A 22643-nucleotide genomic window follows, 5' to 3' on the forward strand; every position below is an offset into this window, starting at 1 on the left:
TGTGGGTGGGGCCACAAGAAATCTGAACTCATCATGAGGGGCCACTGTGGCTCGCGGGTCTGCCTAGCCACACAGGGCTCCCGAGTGGCTCGCGGGTCTGCCTACCCACACAGGGCTCCCGAGTGGCTCGCGGGTCTGCCTACCCACACAGGGCTAACCGAGTGGCTCGCGGGTCTGCCTACCCACACAGGGCTCCCGAGTGGCTCGCGGGTCTGCCTACCCACACAGGGCTCCCGAGTGGCTCGCGGGTCTGCCTACCCACACAGGGCTCCCGAGTGGCTCGCGGGTCTGCCTACCCACACAGGGCTCCCGAGTGGCTCGCGGGTCTGCCTACCCACACAGGGCTCCCGAGTGGCTCGCGGGTCTGCCTACCCACACAGGGCTCCCGAGTGGCTCGCGGGTCTGCCTACCCACACAGGGCTCCTGAGTGGCTCGCGGGTCTGCCTACCCACACAGGGCTCCTGAGTAGCGCAGCGGTCTAAGGCACTGCATCTCAGTGCTTGAGGTGTCACTACAGACACCCTGGTTTGATTCCAGGCTGTATCACAACCGGCTGTGATTGGGAGTCCCATAGGGCGGCACACAATTGGCCCAGCGTCGTCTGGGTGTTGCCGCCATTGTAAATAAGAATTGTTTACAAATGTAAAACATCCAGTCAGCTTTTTCACGGCCCGAAAGGACATGAACTTTTCCCCCTCATGACAGCAGAGAGAAAAATTATTTCCTGCAATCTTCACATTTGGCCATTGGGTGGAGAGAAATGTTAGCAGTTTTTAATATATCTGAGTGAGAGTGACATAATAAAATCAATGGGCCGGTCGGTAATTAAACCATGATTACTACAAGTTTAGATAGCTGGCAAGACTAACTCACCAATCTAAAACATGTTAGCTGACACGTGCTGTCAGTGACTGACATATTTTGGGGGTGGAATTGATCGCAGGCCTACAAAAGAAGCAGTTGCCCATCCCCCGCTGTAGACAAACATTGACATGGACTGAAGCCTTTTAAAGAGGGCGTCGACAGAGAGGGCTGCCTCGCTTCTAGTCCTTTTACAAGCGTTTCGCTACACTCCCGATAACATCTGCTAACCATGTGTATGTGACCAATAATATTTGATTTGATTTGAAGCCGTTCAGATCCAGTGACATTGTGTCAAGCCTGTATGTTGCTGCACATTTCCCTATGAGAGATGAGAGTATTCAATACATGTATTCATTGATCTATCTACTAGAGAATACAACTGTAGCCACTGCATGTTCTGACCTGGTGTGAAACAGGCACTACTACACAACATTGTGTTAGTGAGAACTAGGTGAGACATTTTGTAAAGAGCTCATAGCAGTGTACAGTAGCAGCTCTGTACAGAAGTGGATGTTTATGGTGTGATACGAATGCTGTCAGAAGTTGTGGGCCATTTTTCATTTTTAATCTCGTCGTCATTGAAAGGTTTCAGAGGGACTAACCTTTAGGCAGGATACCATTTCTCATTTATTAAGGAGATTATTCCTACCCAGAGGGAGCATTAAGGTTATTTATGGACAAAGAACCAAAGGTCTGTTTTAACAGTGTGAGGTTCGGGGTGCTAGTGGTTCTGATTAACAGTCTGTCTGTGTTAGAGGAGTGGTGGGGAGTTTCACATTTTACATTTTATCTCAATGGCTGATGCTTTTTTTATATTACAGTATTATGATTTTGAAATACACTTAACATCACCTGTCCTCTGTAGAAAGGATCTATATATTAAGCTGTTGCTGAGATACAGTATACTGAACTTTATTGCAAGAATGTAGTTTAGGCTGATATCACGTCCCAGCCTGGGTAGCCTATATGAGAACGTCTTGCTCGCCTTCTCTGACTTTTCCCATTTGTTTTGAAGTTGTGTCTCTATCTCCTCAATTTAAAGTCCCTAGTTGGACGCATCCAAGCTAAACTGTTTATATTTGCCCATCAAAGTCTTTCTATTGGTGCAGAGTCCTGAGCCTTGGCTGTTTTGACTGGGTGTCGAGTTGCATTAACATCAGGGCACCAAAACAAACCCTGGCTTTATTGCTTTGGGTATATCCCTCCCTCCCCCCAAAGACCTCTTTGTCTCCCCCATCTCATTCTCTCTCTCTAACACCCCCCCCTCTCTCCCCTCTCTCTCTCACTCTCTCTCTGTCTCTTGCTCTCTCTTTTTTTCTCTCCCCGCCTCTCTTCCTCTGTCTCCCTCTTGTCTCCCCCCTCTTTCTCTCTCTCTCTCTGTCTCTCACTCTCTTTCTCTCTCTCCCTCCCCCTAACTCTCCCTCTGTCTCTCATTCTCCATCTAATGAAGCAGGCTAGCGTTAGCTCAGCCTCTGGTAAGGGTCAGCATGCGTTTCAGCACAGGGCTCAAGGAGAGATTATCTGCTGGTTTGACAGTTGTTGGTTTTGAGCCACCCGCTCTCACAGTCGCACTGATCTTGATATGATACAGATGTGTCAACATGCTACTGCTGTGTGTTAGCCTGCTACTGTCATAACGGATCTACAGGAGCTGGATTGAACTGATGCCTCGTGAAAAATCAGTAGATGACACAGGCTGAAAGGCTCATCCCTATGTTCCAGGTAAAGCGTCAGGGGAGAGACATTTCACACAGTCAGAGCAGGGCCTGAGCCAGCGACCGTTTGGTGTCGGTTTCCAAACTGACTGGATGTTCACACTTGTTTCACCACCTCGTACTCCTAATCCTCCTCTTCCTTCTCTTCTTCCTTCCCTCCTCTTCCTCCTTTCAGCATTGAGTCCCTGGATGTCACGATTCTCTCGTCCCGGAGTGAAGGACTTTTCCCAGCTGACCCTTGACCTGACCAGAAACCAGCTGATTGTGGGAGCTAGGTGAGATACACACACACACACACACACACACACACACACACACACACACACACACACACACACACACACACACACACACACACACACACACACACATGCGCAACCCACACACAGACCACCTATTTTACATATACACACACATCCAACACAACAGACTTTTGCTTGTTTTTTTACTGACGTAGAATATGCCATCATGTTGGTTAGAACTCTCTCTCCTCTATCTTCAGAAATCACCTCTTCAGACTGAGTCTCAGTAATGCTTCTCTCTTACAGGTAAGCAGTTCACAGCTCTCCATGCTCCCACTGTTATTACACACCACATTACTTAGGGCTGTTTTCACTCTTCCAAATGGTAGCTAGGCAACCATGTAGTTTGTTGAAATTGTAGAAGAGACCAGACACATCAGAGTAACTGTTGGCCAGTGGGCTCCGTTCCTTAGCTTAGTGGGGGAAGGGGAGGGGGTTAGGAATGTCAACACACTGAGGGTTTACTGGGCCAAATTGGTGTTTACCAGGAGTTACATCACACAGGAACGGGATCTACCCAGCTACCTTTACTCTGCCCCCTCACTCTCAAATTGCACCCCCCCCCCCTCTCTCTGTCAATTTCAATTTAAGGGGCTTTATTGGCATGGGAAACACATGTTTACATTGTCAAAGCAAGGGAAATAGATAATAAGCAAAAGTGAAATAAACAATAAAAGAATGAACAGTAAACTTTACTTTACATTCACAGAAATAATAAAGAAATATCAAATTCAGATTATGTGCAAATAGTTAAAGTACAAAAGGGAAAATAAATAAACATTAATCTCTCTGTCTATTTATCTCTCTCTGTTTCTCTCTGTCTCCCTCTCTGTCTTTCTGTCTCTGTCTCTCTGTCTATCGCACTCTCTTTCTCTCTGTCTCGCTCTCTCTGTCTCGCTGTCTCTGTCTCTCTCTCTCTGTCTCTCTGTCTCTCTGTCTCTCTGTCTCTCTGTCTCTGTCTCGCGCTCTCTGTCTATCTCTCTGTCTATTGCGCTCTCTCTCTCTCTGTCTCTCTCTCTGTCTCTGTCTCTCTCTCTCTCTGTCTATCTCTCTGTCTATTGCGCTCTCTTTCTCTCTGTCTCGCCCTCTCTATCCCTTGTCTCCTCTCCCTCCCCTGATCCCTACTCTGTCATTGCTAAACGGCTGATCAATTTGATGTCAGTCATGAACTTTCTGTCAGATTTGTCCTGAGGGCCACGTCATTGCTTTCTTGGGATAATACCCATCAAACGTCTCCCTAAAATCAATCTGAATAAGCTGTTTTGGAAATGTCACAGTGCTGCAGAATGCACAAATGTCTTCCTGTCCATCCGGTCGTCCGGCTGTCTGTCTTAGGGATATTATAAATATATTCCATCTCTTACAATGGCTCCTTGATATGTCATTAACTGTATGAATTGCTTTTCATCAGTATACAACTAAAGGACATACCGTGAATATTACAAAGAACCTCTCTCCTTCAATGATATGATTGGAGTGTTTTTTCTCTACGAATTATGATCCATTTGTATCCATGGATACAAGGTACAATGATTTTATTTGGAAGTTCAAGGATGACTGCGTATAACATAAATAATTTCTTACAAAGTCGTTTTACAAGTTCAATATACAGATGTAGGATTTTAATTTGATCACCCTTTTGCAGGAGAACTTTCCTGCTATGCAGGAAATTTTAACTTGTAATATGTTTCAGGTTTAAAAAGGCTTCGGAAGTTTGTAATTTCCACTTTGAAAGGGTTAGGTTTAAAATCTGATTTTATGAATTTGTACCACTATCGGCAAATGTTAAAATGTTAAACGTGCCTTTAAAAAGTACTGAACTTTGTTGTCAGTATACATCCAGGTACGTAAGGAGTGTAGTCAGTATACATCCAGGTACTTAAGGAGTGTAGTCAGTATACATCCAGGTACTTAAGGAGTGTAGTCAGTATACATCCAGGTACGTAAGGAGTGTAGTCAGTATATATCCAGGTACGTAAGGAGTGTAGTCAGTATACATCCAGGTACGTAAGGAGTGTAGTCAGTATATATCCAGGTACTTAAGGAGTGTAGTCAGTATACATCCAGGTACTTAAGGAGTGTAGTCAGTATACATCCAGGTACTTAAGGAGTGTAGTCAGTATACATCCAGGTACTTAAGGAGTGTAGTCAGTATACATCCAGGTACTTAAGGAGTGTAGTCAGTATACATCCAGGTACTTAAGGAGTGTAGTCAGTATACATCCAGGTACTTAAGGAGTGTAGTCAGTATACAGCCAGGTACTTAAGGAGTGTAGTCCGTATATATCCAGGTACTTAAGGAGTGTAGTCCGTATATATCCAGGTACTTAAGGAGTGTAGTCAGTATACATCCAGGTACTTAAGGAGTGTAGTCAGTATACATCCAGGTACGTAAGGAGTGTAGTCAGTATATATCCAGGTACGTAAGGAGTGTAGTCAGTATATATCCAGGTACTTAAGGAGTGTCCTCGAACAATGAGCCCACTGACCGTCTCAATAAGAGTCTCATGTCATTCATCAACGCTATACTGAATGAACGGACAAGGAGCAGGCTGGGGGGAGGGAGTGACATGTGTGACTTTGGAGGCCCTGGTCGGCCTATCAGAGCAAGCGAACCATGAATGACACCTCTGAGAACCAACTCCTTAATCGACCACTGCACCAGTGGCCACAATGGCATTATGCAAACACAGGGAATAGTTTTCAGTTTGGTCATTCATTCACGCTTTGTCCCTGATCTTTAGAAGTAGATTTGGGAGCTCTGTTGTCAGGGGTGACTGAGGGAAAGACTTGGTGGGAGTGAGTTTAGCAGTGAACTTTCACGAGGCTGAGGCCGGTTTCAGTGGCTCCAAAGTAAAGCACAGTGAAATGCTACAGTGTACTGTAAGGTGTGTCAGTGCCCCCAAGTTTGAGGGTCTGAGAGATATATCGGTTTAATAGGAAATAGAAAATAGTTTGTGCAGGTAAATAGTTTGTGCAGGTCAGCATAGTATTGGTAGGACACATACCAATGTATTTATCAGCTATTTTAGTGAAATTAAATTGTAGTCTTGGGCGGCAATTTTGGGCCTTGAGATGTGCACACAATTGTATTTACTACGTTTGTTTACACTGATATTTATAGTGTAAACAAATCTTGATTTGCAATTTCAGACAGTTTCCCAGAACTATGATAACATTTCCCCAAAAAAGGAGGTGCTGCTTTTCGCTCTCAGCTTTCTTCACCACAATGAAATTGTATGAACAGAGAATACAGTTTAATCATACTACTATTCTTATGCCCGATTATTTTGTTTACCTTTATTTAACTAGGCAGGTCAGTTAAGAACAAATTCTTATTTTCAATGACAGCCTAGGAACAGTGGAACACCTTGTCAGCTCAGGGATTTGATCTTGCAACCTTTCAGTTACTAGGCCAACGCTCTAACCACTAGGCTACCTTACTGAACCCAAAAAACTATTCCTGGAAAGTTATATGCAAAATAGGGGAACCATGTGCAACTGTTGTTAGAACATTTTGTGTTAGCTGGATGACTTGTTTTTGTTTGGCCTGTGGTCAAGATCTGATTGTTGTAGCCATGGTGATTAGACTGGAGTGATTGAGTTGGGGGTGTAGCCATAGTGATTAGACTGGAGTGATTGAGTTGGGGGGAGTAGCCATGGTGATTAGACTGGAGTGATTGACTGCAATCGAGGACAGAGTATTTTTACGCACAACGTGCTTCAGCACTCAGCGGTCCCGTTCTGTAAGCTTGTGTGGCCTACCACTTCGCGGCTGAGCCATTGTTGCTCCTAGACGTTCCACTTCACAATAACAGCACTTCCAGTTGACCGGGGCAGCTCTAGCAGGGCAGTAATTGAGTTGGGGGGATCAGTGTAATGTAATTTGTCATATGTCTTGCATTAGCTGTGTAAATGTGCAAACAACAGTTCATAGTTAACAGTATACATGTATTATACACTACAAAAGTATGTGGACACCTGCTTGTCGAACATCTCATTCCAAAATCATGGACATTAATATGGAGTTGTTCCCCCTTTGCTGCTATAACAGCCTCAACTCTAATGGGAAGGTTTTCTACTAGATGTTGGAACATTGCTGCGGGGACTTGCTTCCATTCACCTACAAAAGTATTAGTGAGGTCGGGCACTGATGTTGGGCAATTAGGCCTGGCTCGCAGTCGTGTTTTAATTCATCTCAAAGGGGTTCAATGTGTTTGAGGTCAGGCCTCTGTGCAGGCCAGTCAAGTTCTTCCACACCAATCTCGACAAACCATTTCTGTATGGACCTCGCACGGGGGCTTTGTCATGCTGAAACAGGGCCTTCACCAAACTGTTGCCACAAAGTTGGAAGCACAGAATCGTCTAGAATGTCATTGTATGCTGTAGCGTTAAGATTTCCCTTCACTGGAACTAAGGGGCCCGAACCATGAAAACCAGCCTCACATTACTCCTCCTCCACCAGACTTTACAGTTGGCACTCTGCATTGGGGCAGGTAGTGTTCTCCTGGAATCCGCCAAACCCAGATTCGTCTGTCAGACTGCCAGATGGAAGCGTGATTCATCACTCCAGAGAACATGTTTCTACTGCTCCAGAGTCCAATGGCGGCGAGCATTACACCACTCCAGCCAACACATGGCGTTGTGCATGGTGATCTTCAGCTTGTGTGCGTCTGCTCGGTCATGGAAACCCGTTTCATGAAGCTCCCGACAAACAGTTCTTGTGCTGATTTTGCTTCCAGAGGCAGTTTGGAAGTCGGTAGTGAGTGTTGCATTCGAGGACAGAGTATTTTTACGAGCAACACGCTTCAGCACCTGGATGTCCCGTTCTGTAAGCTTGTGTGGCCTACCACTTCACGGCTGAGCCATTGTTGCTCCTAGACGTTCCACTTCACAATAGCAGCACTTACAGTTGACCGGGGCAGCTCTAGCAGGGCAGAAATTTGATGAACTGACTTGTTGGAAAGGTGGCATCCTATGACCGTACCACGGTGAAAGTCAGTATGGGTCATTCTACAACCAATGTTTGTCTATGGAGATTGCATGGCTGTGCGCTCAATTTTATACACCTGTCAGCAACGGGTGTGGCTAAAAAGGGGTGTCCACATACTTTTGTGTATGAGTATGTATAATAGTGTATGTATAATAGTATATACAATTCATATCCCATACTAAATCTGATTTAGCAAGGATCCAATCTACACATTCTGTCCACGTTATTGTGCACACGTTTATATGTCATTTCTTTGTGTCATTTTCTTCTCTAGGCAGTAGAATGGGGACCAGATGAAGACACCAAGCGGTCGTGTCAGAGCAAAGGAAAGACAGAGGTATTGTAGCTGTCTGGCAGTTCTGGACTATTTAGATAGAGAAAAACAGACGACTGGTAGAGTTCTACATTAAAGGGGCTGCCCTCACCAGAGATATTTAGATAGCTTCAATGAAGTGTACTAGAATCTGTACTAACCTTGTACAGGAATAAATTAACATAGACCACTGCACCAGTGGCCACAATGGCATTATGCAAACACAGGGAAGAGTTTTCAGTTTGGTGGTGTTATGACATCTTTGACCTTTGACCTCCCGTGTTCCCATCCCCGCAGGATGAGTGTCAGAACTACATCCGGGTCCTGCTCATCACCGGGAGGCGGATCTTTACCTGTGGAACCAACGCCTTTACCCCCGTCTGCACCACCCGGCAGGTGAGAGAGAGAGGGAGAGGAGGATGAAGATAGAGTTGAAGGAGATGAGAGAGGAGTAACAGGAGAGAGGGGGATGAGAGAGGAGTAACAGGAGAGGGAGAGGGAGATGAGTAACAGGAGAGGGAGAGGGGGACGAGAGAGCTGTAACGGGAGAGGGGGGGATGAGAGAGGGGTAACAGGAGAGGGAGAGGGGGATTAGAGAGGAGTAACAGAGGGGAGGGAGAAGAGAGAGAAGTAACAGGAGAGGGAGAGGGGGATGAGAGAGGAGTAACAGGAGAGGGAGAGGGAGATGAGTAACAGGAGAGGGGAGGGAGAAGAGAGAGAAGTAACAGGAGAGGGAGAGGGGGATGAGAGAGAAGTAACAGGAGAGGGAGAGGGGGATGAGAGAGGAGTAACAGGAGAGGGAGATGAGTGGAGTAACAGGAGAGGGAGATGAGTGGAGTAACAGGAGAGGGAGAGGGGGATGAGAGAGGAGTAACCAGAGACTGAGAGGGGGATGAGAGAGGAGTAACAGGAGAGGGGGATGAGAGAGCAGTAACAGGAGAGGGGGGAGAGAGAGATGAGAGAGGAGTAACAGGAGAGGGAGATGAGAGAGGAGTAACAGGAGAGGGAGAGGGGGATGAGAGAGGAGTTACAGGAGAGGGAGATGAGAGCGGAGTAACAGGATGGAGCACTCTGTTCACAATGTTGACATCAGCAAATCACTCACCCACACGACGCCATACCCGCTGTCTGACATCTGCCGGTACAGTAGAAAACGGGATTCATCCGTGAAGAGCACACAATTATTTGGTTGTGCAAACCCACAGTTTCATCAGCTGTCCGGGTGGCTGGTCTCAGACGATCCCGCAGGTGAAGAAGCCGGATGTGGGCTGGCGTGGTTCGTGGACTTACTGCCAAATTCTCAAAAACGACATTGGAGTGGGCTTATGGTAGAGAAATGAACATTCACTTCTCTGGCAACAGCTCTGGTGAACATTCCTGCAGTTAGCATGCCAATTGCACACTCCCTCAACTTGAGAGATCTGTGGCATTGTGTTGTGTAACAAAACTGTACATTTTAGAGTGTCCTTCTATTGTCCCCCACATAAGATGCACTAACAGGGATGTAAACAGATTTGGGCCCAAAATTTGAGAGAAATAAGATGTTTGTGCAGATGGAACATTTCTGGGACCAACACTTTCCATGTTGCGTTTCTATTTGTGTTCAGTGTGAAGGGATGTTTTGGCCGTGCATACTGTATAGCAGGTGTCTGCGCCAAATCCAGCCCGCAGGGGATTTTAGTTTTTGGTTAAAAAAAAGAAGATTAATTTAAGAAATCTGTTCCCCAGTATTCCCACGAGTAAAAAAGGAGACATGATCGTGTCTCAATGTAATCAACGTATGAAGGGATTGTTATTTTCAAATACATTATTTTTTGGGCTTAGTTGTGGTCTATTTACAGTGTACAAATTATAGTAGTTATGTTCCGGGCCCCCGACATCCTCTCCGACAAAAATCATTGCGCAGCTGAATGGAGTGGCCTGTTCCTGCTGTATAGGATCCTAGTCTGGACATCTGGACATACCTCTATCCTCACCCTTCTTCCATCCTCTTCCAGATAGGAAACATCAGTCGGGTGATGGACACGGTGAACGGGGTGGCGAGATGCCCCTACGACCCGCGTCACAACTCCACTGCCATGGTAACAGAGAAGGGCGAACTCTACGCCGCCACTGTCATCGACTTCTCGGGTCGTGACCCCGTCATCTACCGTAGCCTTGGTAACATGCCGCCGCTGCGAACAGCCCAGTACAACTCCAAATGGCTCAACGGTAAACACTCATCTGTACCAAACACTCTTATAAAAAAAGAGAACCCTTTGAAGAACCCTTTTTGGTTCCAGGTAGAACGCTTTTGGGATCCATGTAGAACCCCCAAAAGGGTTCTACCTAGAGCCAAAAAGGGCTCTTCAAAGAACCTAGAGCCGAAGAACCCTTTTGGAACTATTTTGTCTAATAGTGTAGGAATAGAATTACAATTGGATCATGACTGTACTTCCTGCTTTGCTTCCTGGTTATGGGTACATTCAATATGGGAACATCCCTGACATCACCCATCAGGGAACATAAACTTGATGGGGTATTTGCATTCTAGCAATTCTATGTCAATGCCAGTACATTACTGAACAGCCCACTGTAACTGGCTAGAGGCACTCCTTATGTTCTAACGTGAAAGGAATCCTAGAGGATGAGTCATAATGGTAATAGGAAAGTGTAAGGAATCCTAGAGGATGAGTCATAATGGTAATAGGAAAGTGTAAGGAATCCTAGAGGATGAGTCATAATGGTAATAGGAAAGTGTAAGGAATCCTAGAGGATGAGTAATAATGGTAATAGGAAAGTGTAAGGAACCCTAGAGGATGAGTCCTAATGGTAATAGGAAAGTGTAAGGAATCCTAGAGGATGAGTCCTAATGGTAATAGGAAAGTGTAAGGAACCCTAGAGGATGAGTCCTAATGGTAATAGGAAAGTGTAAGGAATCCTAGAGGATGAGTCATAATGGTAATAGGAAAGTGTTATGAACCCTAGAGGATGAGTCATAATGGTAATAGGAAAGTGTAAGGAACCCTAGAGGATGAGTCATAATGGTAATAGGAAAGTGTAAGGAATCCTAGAGGATGAGTCATAATGGTAATAGGAAAGTGTAAGGAATCCTAGAGGATGAGTCCTAATGGTAATAGGAAAGTGTAAGGAATCCTAGAGGATGAGTCCTAATGGTAATAGGGAAGTGTAAGGAATCCTAGAGGATGAGTCCTAATGGTAATAGGGAAGTGTAAGGAATCCTAGAGGATGAGTCCTAATGGTAATAGGAAAGTGTAAGGAATCCTAGAGGATGAGTCCTAATGGTAATAGGAAAGTGTAAGGAATCCTAGAGGATGAGTCCTAATGGTAATAGGGAAGTGTAAGGAATCCTAGAGGATGAGTCATAATGGTAATAGGAAAGTGTAAGGAATCCTAGAGGATGAGTCATAATGGTAATAGGAAAGTGTAAGGAATCCTAGAGGATGAGTCATAATGGTAATAGGAAAGTGTAAGGAACCCTAGAGGATGAGTCATAATGGTAATAGGAAAGTGTAAGGAATCCTAGAGGATGAGTCATAATGGTAATAGGAAAGTGTAAGGAACCCTAGAGGATGAGTCATAATGGTAATAGGAAAGTGTAAGGAATCCTAGAGGATGAGTCCTAATGGTAATAGGAAAGTGTAAGGAATCCTAGAGGATGAGTCCTAATGGTAATAGGGAAGTGTAAGGAATCCTAGAGGATGAGTCCTAATGGTAATAGGGAAGTGTAAGGAATCCTAGAGGATGAGTCCTAATGGTAATAGGAAAGTGTAAGGAATCCTAGAGGATGAGTCCTAATGGTAATAGGAAAGTGTAAGGAATCCTAGAGGATGAGTCCTAATGGTAATAGGGAAGTGTAAGGAATCCTAGAGGATGAGTCATAATGGTAATAGGAAAGTGTAAGGAATCCTAGAGGATGAGTCCTAATGGTAATAGGAAAGTGTAAGGAATCCTAGAGGATGAGTCCTAATGGTAATAGGGAAGTGTAAGGAATCCTAGAGGATGAGTCCTAATGGTAATAGGAAAGTGTAAGGAATCCTAGAGGATGAGTCATAATGGTAATAGGAAAGTGTAAGGAATCCTAGAGGTTGAGTCATAATGGTAATAGGAAAGTGTAAGGAATCCTAGAGGTTGAGTCATAATGGTAATAGGAAAGTGTAAGGAATCCTAGAGGTTGAGTCATAATGGTAATAGGAAAGTGTAAGGAATCCTAGAGGATGAGTCATAATGGTAATAGGAAAGTGTAAGGAATCCTAGAGGATGAGTCCTAATGGTAATAGGGAAGTGTAAGGAATCCTAGAGGATGACTCCTAATGGTAATAGGAAAGTGTAAGGAATCCTAGAGGATGAGTCATAATGGTAATAGGAAAGTGTAAGGAATCCTAGAGGATGAGTCATAATGGTAATAGGAAAGTGTAAGGAATCCTAGAGGTTGAGTCATAATGGTAATAGGAAAGTGTAAGGAATCCTAGAGGATGAGTCATAATGGTAATAGGAAAGTGTAAGGAATCCTAGAGGTTGAGTCATAATGGTAATAGGAAAGTGTAAGGAATCCTAGAGGATGAGTCCTAATGGTAATAGGAAAGTGTAAGGAATCCTAGAGGATGAGTCCTAATGGTAATAGGGAAGTGTAAGGAATCCTAGAGGATGAGTCCTAATGGTAATAGGAAAGTGTAAGGAATCCTAGAGGATGAGTCCTAATGGTAATAGGAAAGTGTAAGGAATCCTAGAGGATGAGTCATAATGGTAATAGGAAAGTGTAAGGAATCCTAGAGGATGAGTCATAATGGTAATAGGAAAGTGTAAGGAATCCTAGAGGTTGAGTCATAATGGTAATAGTAAAGTGTAAGGAATCCTAGAGGATGAGTCCTAATGGTAATAGGGAAGTGTAAGGAATCCTAGAAGATGAGTCATAATGGTAATAGGAAAGTGTAAGGAATCCTAGAGGATGAGTCCTAATGGTAATAGGGAAGTGTAAGGAATCCTAGAGGATGAGTCCTAATGGTAATAGGAAAGTGTAAGGAATCCTAGAGGATGAGTCATAATGGTAATAGGAAAGTGTAAGGAATCCTAGAGGATGAGTCATAATGGTAATAGGAAAGTGTAAGGAATCCTAGAGGATGAGTCCTAATGGTAATAGGAAAGTGTAAGGAATCCTAGAGGATGAGTCCTAATGGTAATAGGAAAGTGTAAGGAATACTAGAGGATGAGTCCTAATGGTAATAGGAAAGTGTAAGGAAGAGAAAACTACTGATTCCATGCCAACAACATCATTGCTCACATTCCTGCCGCTGCATCAGCCGTTTGGAGCTGAAATACCATATCTCATGCCTAACTTACACCTTCCCTCCCTCTCTTTCTCTATTTCTCTCTTCTCCCCTCCCTCTCACCCTCCCCTTCTCCTTCCCCTCCTCTCCCTCCCTCCTTCCCTCTCTCCTCCAGACCCTCACTTTATCTCAGTCTATGAGGTGGGTCTCTTCACCTATTTCTTCCTGAGAGAGAACGCAGTCGAACACGACTGCGGTCGGACCGTGTTCTCCCGGGTCGCCCGGGTCTGTAAGAACGACGTGGGCGGTCGCTTCCTATTGGAGGACACTTGGACTACGTTCATGAAGGCGCGGTTGAACTGCTCGCGGTCAGGAGAGATCCCCTTCTACTATAACGAGCTGCAGAGCACCTTCTATCTGCCCGAACAGGACCTCATCTACGGCATCTTCACCACCAACGTGTGAGTGAGAGTGACACACGTGCACACACACACACCTACACACAGATGCACATATCAAATCAAATCAAATGTATTTATATAGCCCTTCTTACATCAGCTGATATCTCAAAGTGCTGTACAGAAACCCAGCCTAAAACCCCAAACAGCAAGCAATGCAGGTACACACACACACACACACACACACACACACACACACACACACACACACACACACACACACAAAACAAACACACACATTGTCAGTCATACACACACAGGCACATTTACATATACAGAACCAGTCAAAAGTTGACACACCTACTCATTCAAGGGTTTTTCTTTATTTTTACTATTTTCTACATTGCAAAGCTGTCATCAAGGCAAAGGGTGGCTACTTTGAAGAATCTCAAATATCTCAAAACACTTGTTTGGTTACTACATGATTACATATGTGTTATTTCATAGTTTTGATGTCTTCACAATTATTCTACAATGTCGAAAATAGTAAAAATAAAGAAAAACCCTGGAATGAGTAGGTGTGTCCAAACTTTTGACTGGTTCTGTACACATGTACATGTATAGATGCAGGGACACACACACACACACACATACACACACACACACACACACACACACACACACACACACACACACACACACACACACACACACACACACACACACACACACACACACACACACACACACACACACACACACACACACAACAGACGCACAAGCTCACTTACACACACCTTTATTCTCCATCTATCCAGTCCCACTTTGTTTTAGTCCATTTATTTACACATTGCCCTAACAGCATCCTGCTGAGGCTGAAGGTTTTACAGATGCTAAGAAGCATATTACAAAGGGACTACAACCCAGCGAGGCAATCCTCTCTTGTAATTTCAAGCTGTTTGGACAAATGCTAAGAGGAGGGAAGTGAAAATCACTTCTAGAGTCTTTTCTTCTCCTGTCTCTGTCTGTGTTGGTGCCCTTGGCTTAGCGACAGAGCAGAACCTTGTCTGGGAGAGACGCTTTAGTCCGCAAGGAAGAATGGTGTTGGAGGATAACCAGTTAAGAACATTTCTGTGTGACTGTGAAACACTTAAATACTTTTCAAACTCAAAGGGTTGTGGAAATCAATTGTGGTGAACCATTTGTGCTAATTAATCCTATCAGGTTTTGGGTTGCTGTCTGTCTGTCAGTCAGTCTGTCGGTCCTATTCTGTGCATAGCCCAAAGCATCATATCCTGTCCAGAAGCTCCTCTCTGCCAGTCTATAGTCCCATGTGCCTTATCATTGGTCTGTCCAGAACCCCTCTCTGCCAGTCTATAGTCCCATGTGTCTTACCATTGGTCTGTTCAGAACCCCTCTCTGCCAGTCTATAGTCCCATGTGCCTTATCATTGGTCTGTCCAGAACCCCTCTCTGCCAGTCTATAGTCCCATGTGTCTTATCATTGGTCTGTTCAGAACCCCTCTCTGCCAGTCTATAGTCCCATGTGCCTTATCATTGGTCTGTCCAGAACCCCTCTCTGCCAGTCTATAGTCCCATGTGCCTTATCATTGGTCTGTTCAGAACCCCTCTCTGCCAGTCTATAGTCCCATGTGTCTTATCATTGGTCTGTTCAGGACCCCTCTCTGCCAGTCTATAGTCCCATGTGTCTTATCATTGGTCTGTTCAGAACCCCTCTCTGCCAGTCTATAGTCCCATGTGCCTTATCATTGGTCTGTTCAGAACCCCTCTCTAATAGACTCAGTAGCAGTAGTTATAACACACTATATTAGTGTGGTAGGCTTCTAACCCATCTACCTCTCCTCCTAGACCCTGTTATTAACATGATGTAAACCTACACACTGCAGTACAGTCAGCCACAGTACAGTCAGCCACAGTACAGTCAGCCACAGTACAGTCAGCTACAGCGAGCTACAGTACAGTCAGCTACAGTACAGTCAGCCACAGTACAGTCAGCTACAGTACAGTCAGATACAGTACAGTCAGCTACAGTACAGTCAGCCACAGTACAGTCAGCTACAGCGAGCTACAGTACAGTCAGCTACAGTACAGTCAGCTACAGTACAGTCAGATACAGTACAGCCTGATACAGTACAGTCAGATACAGTACAGTCAGATACAGTACAGTCAGCCACAGTGCAGTCACCCACAGTACAGTCAGCTACAGTACAGTCAGCCACAGTACAGTCAGATACAGTACAGCCTGATACAGTACAGTCAGATACAGTACAGTCAGATACAGTACAGTCAGATACAGTACAGTCAGCTACAGTACAGTCAGATACAGTACAGTCAGATACAGTACAGTCAGCTACAGTACAGTCAGATACAGTACAGCCTGATACAGTACAGTCAGCTACAGCACAGTCAGATACAGTACAGTCAGCTACAGTACAGCCTGCTGCAGTACAGTCAGCTACAGTACAGTCAGCTACAGTACCGTCAGATACAGTACAGCCTGATACAGTACAGCCTGCTACAGTACAGTGAGATACAGTACAGTCAGATACAGTACAGTCAGCCACAGTACAGTCAGATACAGTACAGCCTGATACAGTACAGTCAGATACAGTACAGTCAGATACAGTACAGTCAGCTACAGTACAGTCAGATACGGTACAGCCTGATACAGTACAGTGAGATACAGTACAGTGAGATACAGTACAGTCAGCTACAGTACAGTCAGATACAGTACAGTCAGATACAGTACAGTCAGATACAGTACAGTCAGATACAGTACAGTCAGATACAGTACAGTCAGCCACAGTACAGCCTGATACAGTACAGTCAGATACAGTACAGTCAGATACAGTACAGTCAGCTACAGTACAGTCAGATACAGTACAGCCTGATACAGTACAGTCAGCTACAGTACAGTCAGATACAGTACAGTCAGATACAGTACAGTCAGCTACAGAACAGTCAGCTACAGAACAGTCAGCTACAGTACAGTCAGCCACAGTACAGTCAGCCACAGTACAGTCAGCTACAGTACAGTCAGATACAGTACAGTCAGATACAGTACAGCCTGATACAGTACAGCCTGATACAGTACAGTCAGCTACAGTACAGCCTGATACAGTACAGCCTGATACAGTACAGTCAGCTACAGAACAGTCAGCTACAGTACAGTCAGATACAGTACAGTCAGATACAGTACAGCCTGGTACAGTACAGCCTGATACAGTACAGCCTGCTGCAGTACAGTCAGATACAGTGCATTCAGATACAGTACAGTCAGATACAGTACAGTCAGATACAGTACAGCCTGGTACAGTACAGTCAGATACAGTACAGCCTGATACAGTACATCCTGATACAGTACAGTCAGCTACAGAACAGTCAGCTACAGAACAGTCAGCTACAGTACAGTCAGATACAGTACAGTCAGATACAGTACAGCCTGGTACAGTACAGCCTGATACAGTACAGCCTGCTGCAGTACAGTCAGATACAGTGCATTCAGATACAGTACAGCCTGATACAATACAGCCTGCTACAGTACAGTCAGCTACAGTACAGCACCCCAGTGGTTCCTTTCATACCTGTACTAATGGTCTTATTGAGAGAGAGAGCGGTAGCATCCGTTTGGGCCCATATTACTGGCACAATCACTCTTCTGTCTGAGGTCCATTTTGGACTCACCCAGGGCAGAGCTAAAAGGCTTGTAAACTCTGAGGTATTGAGAAAGACATCTTATCCCAGTCGCACAGACAAAAGACAGGCTGCAAGGCATTGAAACGATAGTGATCTCAGGTATCCTCCAGGGATAACAGGAACAACTCTGAAAGACCTTAGTGATGAAGACGTGGTGTGTCTTGATCTGCGCCTGGATCTTATCCGATTCGGAGGGTTTTACCATAGAAATAGAATCTATAGAAAGGGCTTGGAACCTCTAACCCTGGCAATTTGACTGTTACACGGGTGCACTCGCAATGGCTGCCAGTCCACCCATTATGCCATCATTGACTTGAATGTTGTGTAGATTCTATTACTATGAGTTCTGCCTTGTGTGTCGGTTGCAGTTCCTTTTTGTAGTCCTTTTCTACTTACCCTTTCACTCCTTTTACCAGTGAATACTTTGTCTGTTTTGCCACTGAGAGGTTTGAATGACTGTGAGGATTGTTTAAGGGAGCTGGGAGCACAGGTCTATAGGAAAGAAAGACAACCAAAGCTGTGCCAGCACTGGGAGATCATCAAAAATCATTATCCTGTCATTATCCTGTCATTATCCAATTATTATCCAATTATGTGCCATATTATACCTTATATTCATAGTGATGGTAACTATTATAATTGATAGATAAATGTCTCTGTATGTTGTAGATGTCATTAAGCTCTCTTTTGAACTAAGAGTATAAGTAGGTCTTACACATCAATTCAGTTCTTTATGAACAGTGGTTTCCTGTATCAAATAGGCTGCTGTATTTTTCCTGCTGATGTACGTACAAAGGGCTTTATAGATACATTTGATGGATTGGATTGAAAACAGTGGACGGCGCTCAACCAACGTGAGTCGAGGTGCAACCAAAACATTTGATCATCATTGAAAAGGAAAGGGCACAACGATCACCGTTAAAAACAGTATCGATTGGTTCACTGCCATGGCCTCTGAGTCACGGTTTCCTGACGTCTTCATGTCCCTCTCTTCCTAACAGGAACAGCATCTCTGCGTCGGCTGTGTGTGCTTTCAACCTCAGCTCCATCACCCAGGCTTTCAACGGACCCTTCCGTTACCAGGAGAACCCTCGTACAAGCTGGCTCTCCACCCCCAACCCCATCCCCAACTTCCAGGTAGGGGACGATGCAAAGTCTACTGTCTGGTCTTCTACTAGATTCCTTATTTCACTGTTTCTCAGCCCTTTACTCAGGGACCAAGGTGTTTCACGTATGTCTGAACTAGCACACCTAATTCCACTAGTCGATGACTCAAATGAGCCTTTCATCACACCTGATTCCACTAGTCGATGACTCAAATGAGCCTTTCATCACACCTGATTCCACTAGTCGATGACTGAAATGAGCCTTTCATCACACCTGATTCCACTAGTCGATGACTCAAATGAGCCTTTCATCACACCTGATTCCACTAGTCAATGACTCAAATGAGCCTTTCATCAAGCTCCTAGGCTCCACCTTGTGATCTCTGGTTTATTGCAAAACAAATCAGTATAATTTAGGAAAGGGACTTTTATGTTAAAAAACAAATCAAAAAGTTGTCCGTCTGCCCCCTCAGTGTGATACCCTGGAGGAGCGTGGTCCAGGGGAGAACCAGACGGAGCGCAGCCTGCAGGACGCCCAGCGTCTCTTCCTCATGTCTGACGTGGTGCAGCCCGTCTCCACCGACCCCCTCCTGTACCAGGACAACATCCGCTTCTCCAAGCTGGTGGTGGACATCGTGCAGGGCCGAGACACCCTCTACCATGTCATGTACATCGGCACTGGTGAGTCAACAGGAAGGAGAGAGGGAGGGAGAGAGAGAGGGAAACGGAAGCTTGATGTCTCATTTTGTCTGTTTGTCCAATAAGAATACGGCACCATCCTGAAGGCCCTCTCCACGACCAATAAGAGCATGCGGGGGTGTTACCTGGAAGAGATGAGGCTCCTCCCCGAGGGTGAAAGCGAGCCAATCAAGAGCCTTGAAATCCTCCACAGCGATAGGTCGTTGTTTGTGGGGCTTAGCGACAGGGTGCTGAAGATCCCACTGGAGAGATGCTCCAGCTACAAAACTGAACGGTAAGAAGACCACTCCCTCTTCAATACCCCATATAAACTATATAAATATATATAAACTACTTCCTGTACACTCCCTCTTCAATACCCCACCACTTATACGGCTGCAGTTCAACCAAACCTGCCTTTGCAATGTTTACCAAGTGTCTTTGTTTATAAACTACTTCCTGTATGTACACTTCTTGTTCTGGAAAGTGGATGTATCAACTGGTGAGGGCAAAGTCCAGAAGATAACAATAATATTGTATCGATATTCTACCTGAAGCTAATCATCTTAGTGACAGTTAATTGGAAAGAAGCCACATTTTCTGTCCTCCAGCCTAGCAGGGTCTGACTGATCCAGACAGGAAGTAGTCAGTGCAGGAATGGTGGCGTTATTATTGTTATTACTACTGATATATGAGGTCTCCTACACCCCACAGCCCTCCGTAGCTCCCATAGGACCTCAGACACCCAATGATATCACACCTTACTGTACAGTATGAAGAACGGTGGTGTTATGACTATAATGATATCACACCTTACTGTACAGTATGAAGAATGGTGGTGTTATCACTATAATGATATCACACCTTACTGTACAGTATGAAGAATGGTGGTGTTATGACTATAATGATATCACACCTTACTGTACAGTATGAAGAATGATGGTGTTATGACTATAATGATATCACACCTTACTGTACAGTATGAAGAATGGTGGTATCACTATAATGATATCACATTTTACTGTACAGTATGAAGAATGGTGGTGTTATGACTATAATGATATCACACCTTACTGTACAGTATGAATAATGGTGGTATCACTATAATGATATCACACCTTACTGTACAGTATGAATAATGGTGGTATCACTATAATGATATCACACCTTACTGTACAGTATAAAGAATGGTGGTGTTATGACTATAATGATATCACACCTTACTGTACAGTATGAAGAATGGTGGTGTTATGACTATAATGATATCACACCTTACTGTACAGTATGAAGAATGGTGGTGTTATAACTATAATGATATCACACCTTACTGTACAGTATGAAGAATGGTGGTGTTATGACTATAATGATATCACACCTTACTGTACAGTATGAAGAATGGTGGTGTTATGACTATAATGATATCACACCTTACTGTACAGTATGAATAATGGTGGTATCACTATAATGATATCACACCTTACTGTACAGTATGAAGAATGGTGGTGTTATGACTATAATGATATCACACCTTACTGTACAGTATGAAGAATGGTGGTATCACTATAATGATATCACATTTTACTGTACAGTATGAAGAATGGTGGTGTTATGACTATAATGATATCACACCTTACTGTACAGTATGAATAATGGTGGTATCACTATAATGATATCACACCTTACTGTACAGTATGAATAATGGTGGTGTTATAACTATAATGATATCACACCTTACTGTACAGTATGAAGAATGGTGGTGTTATCACTATAATGATATCACACCTTACTGTACAGTATGAAGAATGGTGGTGTTATGACTATAATGATATCACACCTTACTGTACAGTATGAAGAATGGTGGTGTTATGACTATAATGATATCACACCTTACTGTACAGTATGAAGAATGGTGGTGTTATCACTATAATGATATCACACCTTACTGTACAGTATGAAGAATGGTGGTGTTATGACTATAATGATATCACACCTTACTGTACAGTATGAAGAATGATGGTGTTATGACTATAATGATATCACACCTTACTGTACAGTATGAAGAATGGTGGTATCACTATAATGATATCACATTTTACTGTACAGTATGAAGAATGGTGGTGTTATGACTATAATGATATCACACCTTACTGTACAGTATGAATAATGGTGGTATCACTATAATGATATCACACCTTACTGTACAGTATGAATAATGGTGGTATCACTATAATGATATCACACCTTACTGTACAGTATAAAGAATGGTGGTGTTATGACTATAATGATATCACACCTTACTGTACAGTATGAAGAATGGTGGTGTTATGACTATAATGATATCACACCTTACTGTACAGTATGAAGAATGGTGGTGTTATAACTATAATGATATCACACCTTACTGTACAGTATGAAGAATGGTGGTGTTATGACTATAATGATATCACACCTTACTGTACAGTATGAAGAATGGTGGTGTTATGACTATAATGATATCACACCTTACTGTACAGTATGAATAATGGTGGTATCACTATAATGATATCACACCTTACTGTACAGTATGAAGAATGGTGGTGTTATGACTATAATGATATCACACCTTACTGTACAGTATGAAGAATGGTGGTATCACTATAATGATATCACATTTTACTGTACAGTATGAAGAATGGTGGTGTTATGACTATAATGATATCACACCTTACTGTACAGTATGAATAATGGTGGTATCACTATAATGATATCACACCTTACTGTACAGTATGAATAATGGTGGTGTTATAACTATAATGATATCACACCTTACTGTACAGTATGAAGAATGGTGGTGTTATGACTATAATGATATCACACCTTACTGTACAGTATCCAACATCCGGCGCCGAAAAGAGATGGCCGCCTCGCTTCGCGTTCCTTGGAAAATATGCAGTATTTAGTTTTTTTATGTGTTATTTCTTACATCGGTACCCCAGGTAATCTTAGGTTTCATTACATACAGTCGGGAGGAACTACTGAATATACGATTAACGTCAACTCATCATCGTTCCTACCAGGAATATGACTTTCCCGAAACGGATCCAGTGTTTTGCCTTCCACCCAATACAATGGATCTGATCCCAGCCGGCGACCCTGTGCGACGCCGTAAAAGGGGCAAACGAGGCGGTCTCGTGGTCAGGCTTCGGAGACGGGCACATCGCGCTCCACTCCCTAGCATACTACTCGCCAATGTCCAGTCTCTTGACAATAAGGTTGATGAAATCCGAGCACGGGTAGCATTCCAGAGAGACA

The 22643-nt window shown here is 43.9% G+C and overlaps 1 protein-coding gene across 1 annotated transcript in view; it reads left to right on the forward strand.

Moving 5' to 3' along the window:
- Nucleotides 1–22643, forward strand: part of sema5bb (sema domain, seven thrombospondin repeats (type 1 and type 1-like), transmembrane domain (TM) and short cytoplasmic domain, (semaphorin) 5Bb) — a 111784-nt gene that overhangs the window by 52439 nt on the left and 36702 nt on the right. Inside the window, exons 3-11 of the mRNA XM_071330587.1 lie at nucleotides 2755–2854; nucleotides 3082–3127; nucleotides 8149–8211; nucleotides 8485–8583; nucleotides 10185–10398; nucleotides 13630–13915; nucleotides 18570–18705; nucleotides 19148–19355; nucleotides 19440–19647. Of these exons, the coding sequence (XP_071186688.1) occupies nucleotides 2755–2854; nucleotides 3082–3127; nucleotides 8149–8211; nucleotides 8485–8583; nucleotides 10185–10398; nucleotides 13630–13915; nucleotides 18570–18705; nucleotides 19148–19355; nucleotides 19440–19647 (1360 nt within the window). The remainder of the gene's footprint in view (nucleotides 1–2754; nucleotides 2855–3081; nucleotides 3128–8148; nucleotides 8212–8484; nucleotides 8584–10184; nucleotides 10399–13629; nucleotides 13916–18569; nucleotides 18706–19147; nucleotides 19356–19439; nucleotides 19648–22643) is intronic.

The sequence above is a fragment of the Salvelinus alpinus genome, chromosome 10 (assembly GCF_045679555.1).
Source record: "Salvelinus alpinus chromosome 10, SLU_Salpinus.1, whole genome shotgun sequence".
In the NCBI taxonomy this organism is placed as follows: domain Eukaryota; kingdom Metazoa; phylum Chordata; class Actinopteri; order Salmoniformes; family Salmonidae; genus Salvelinus; species Salvelinus alpinus.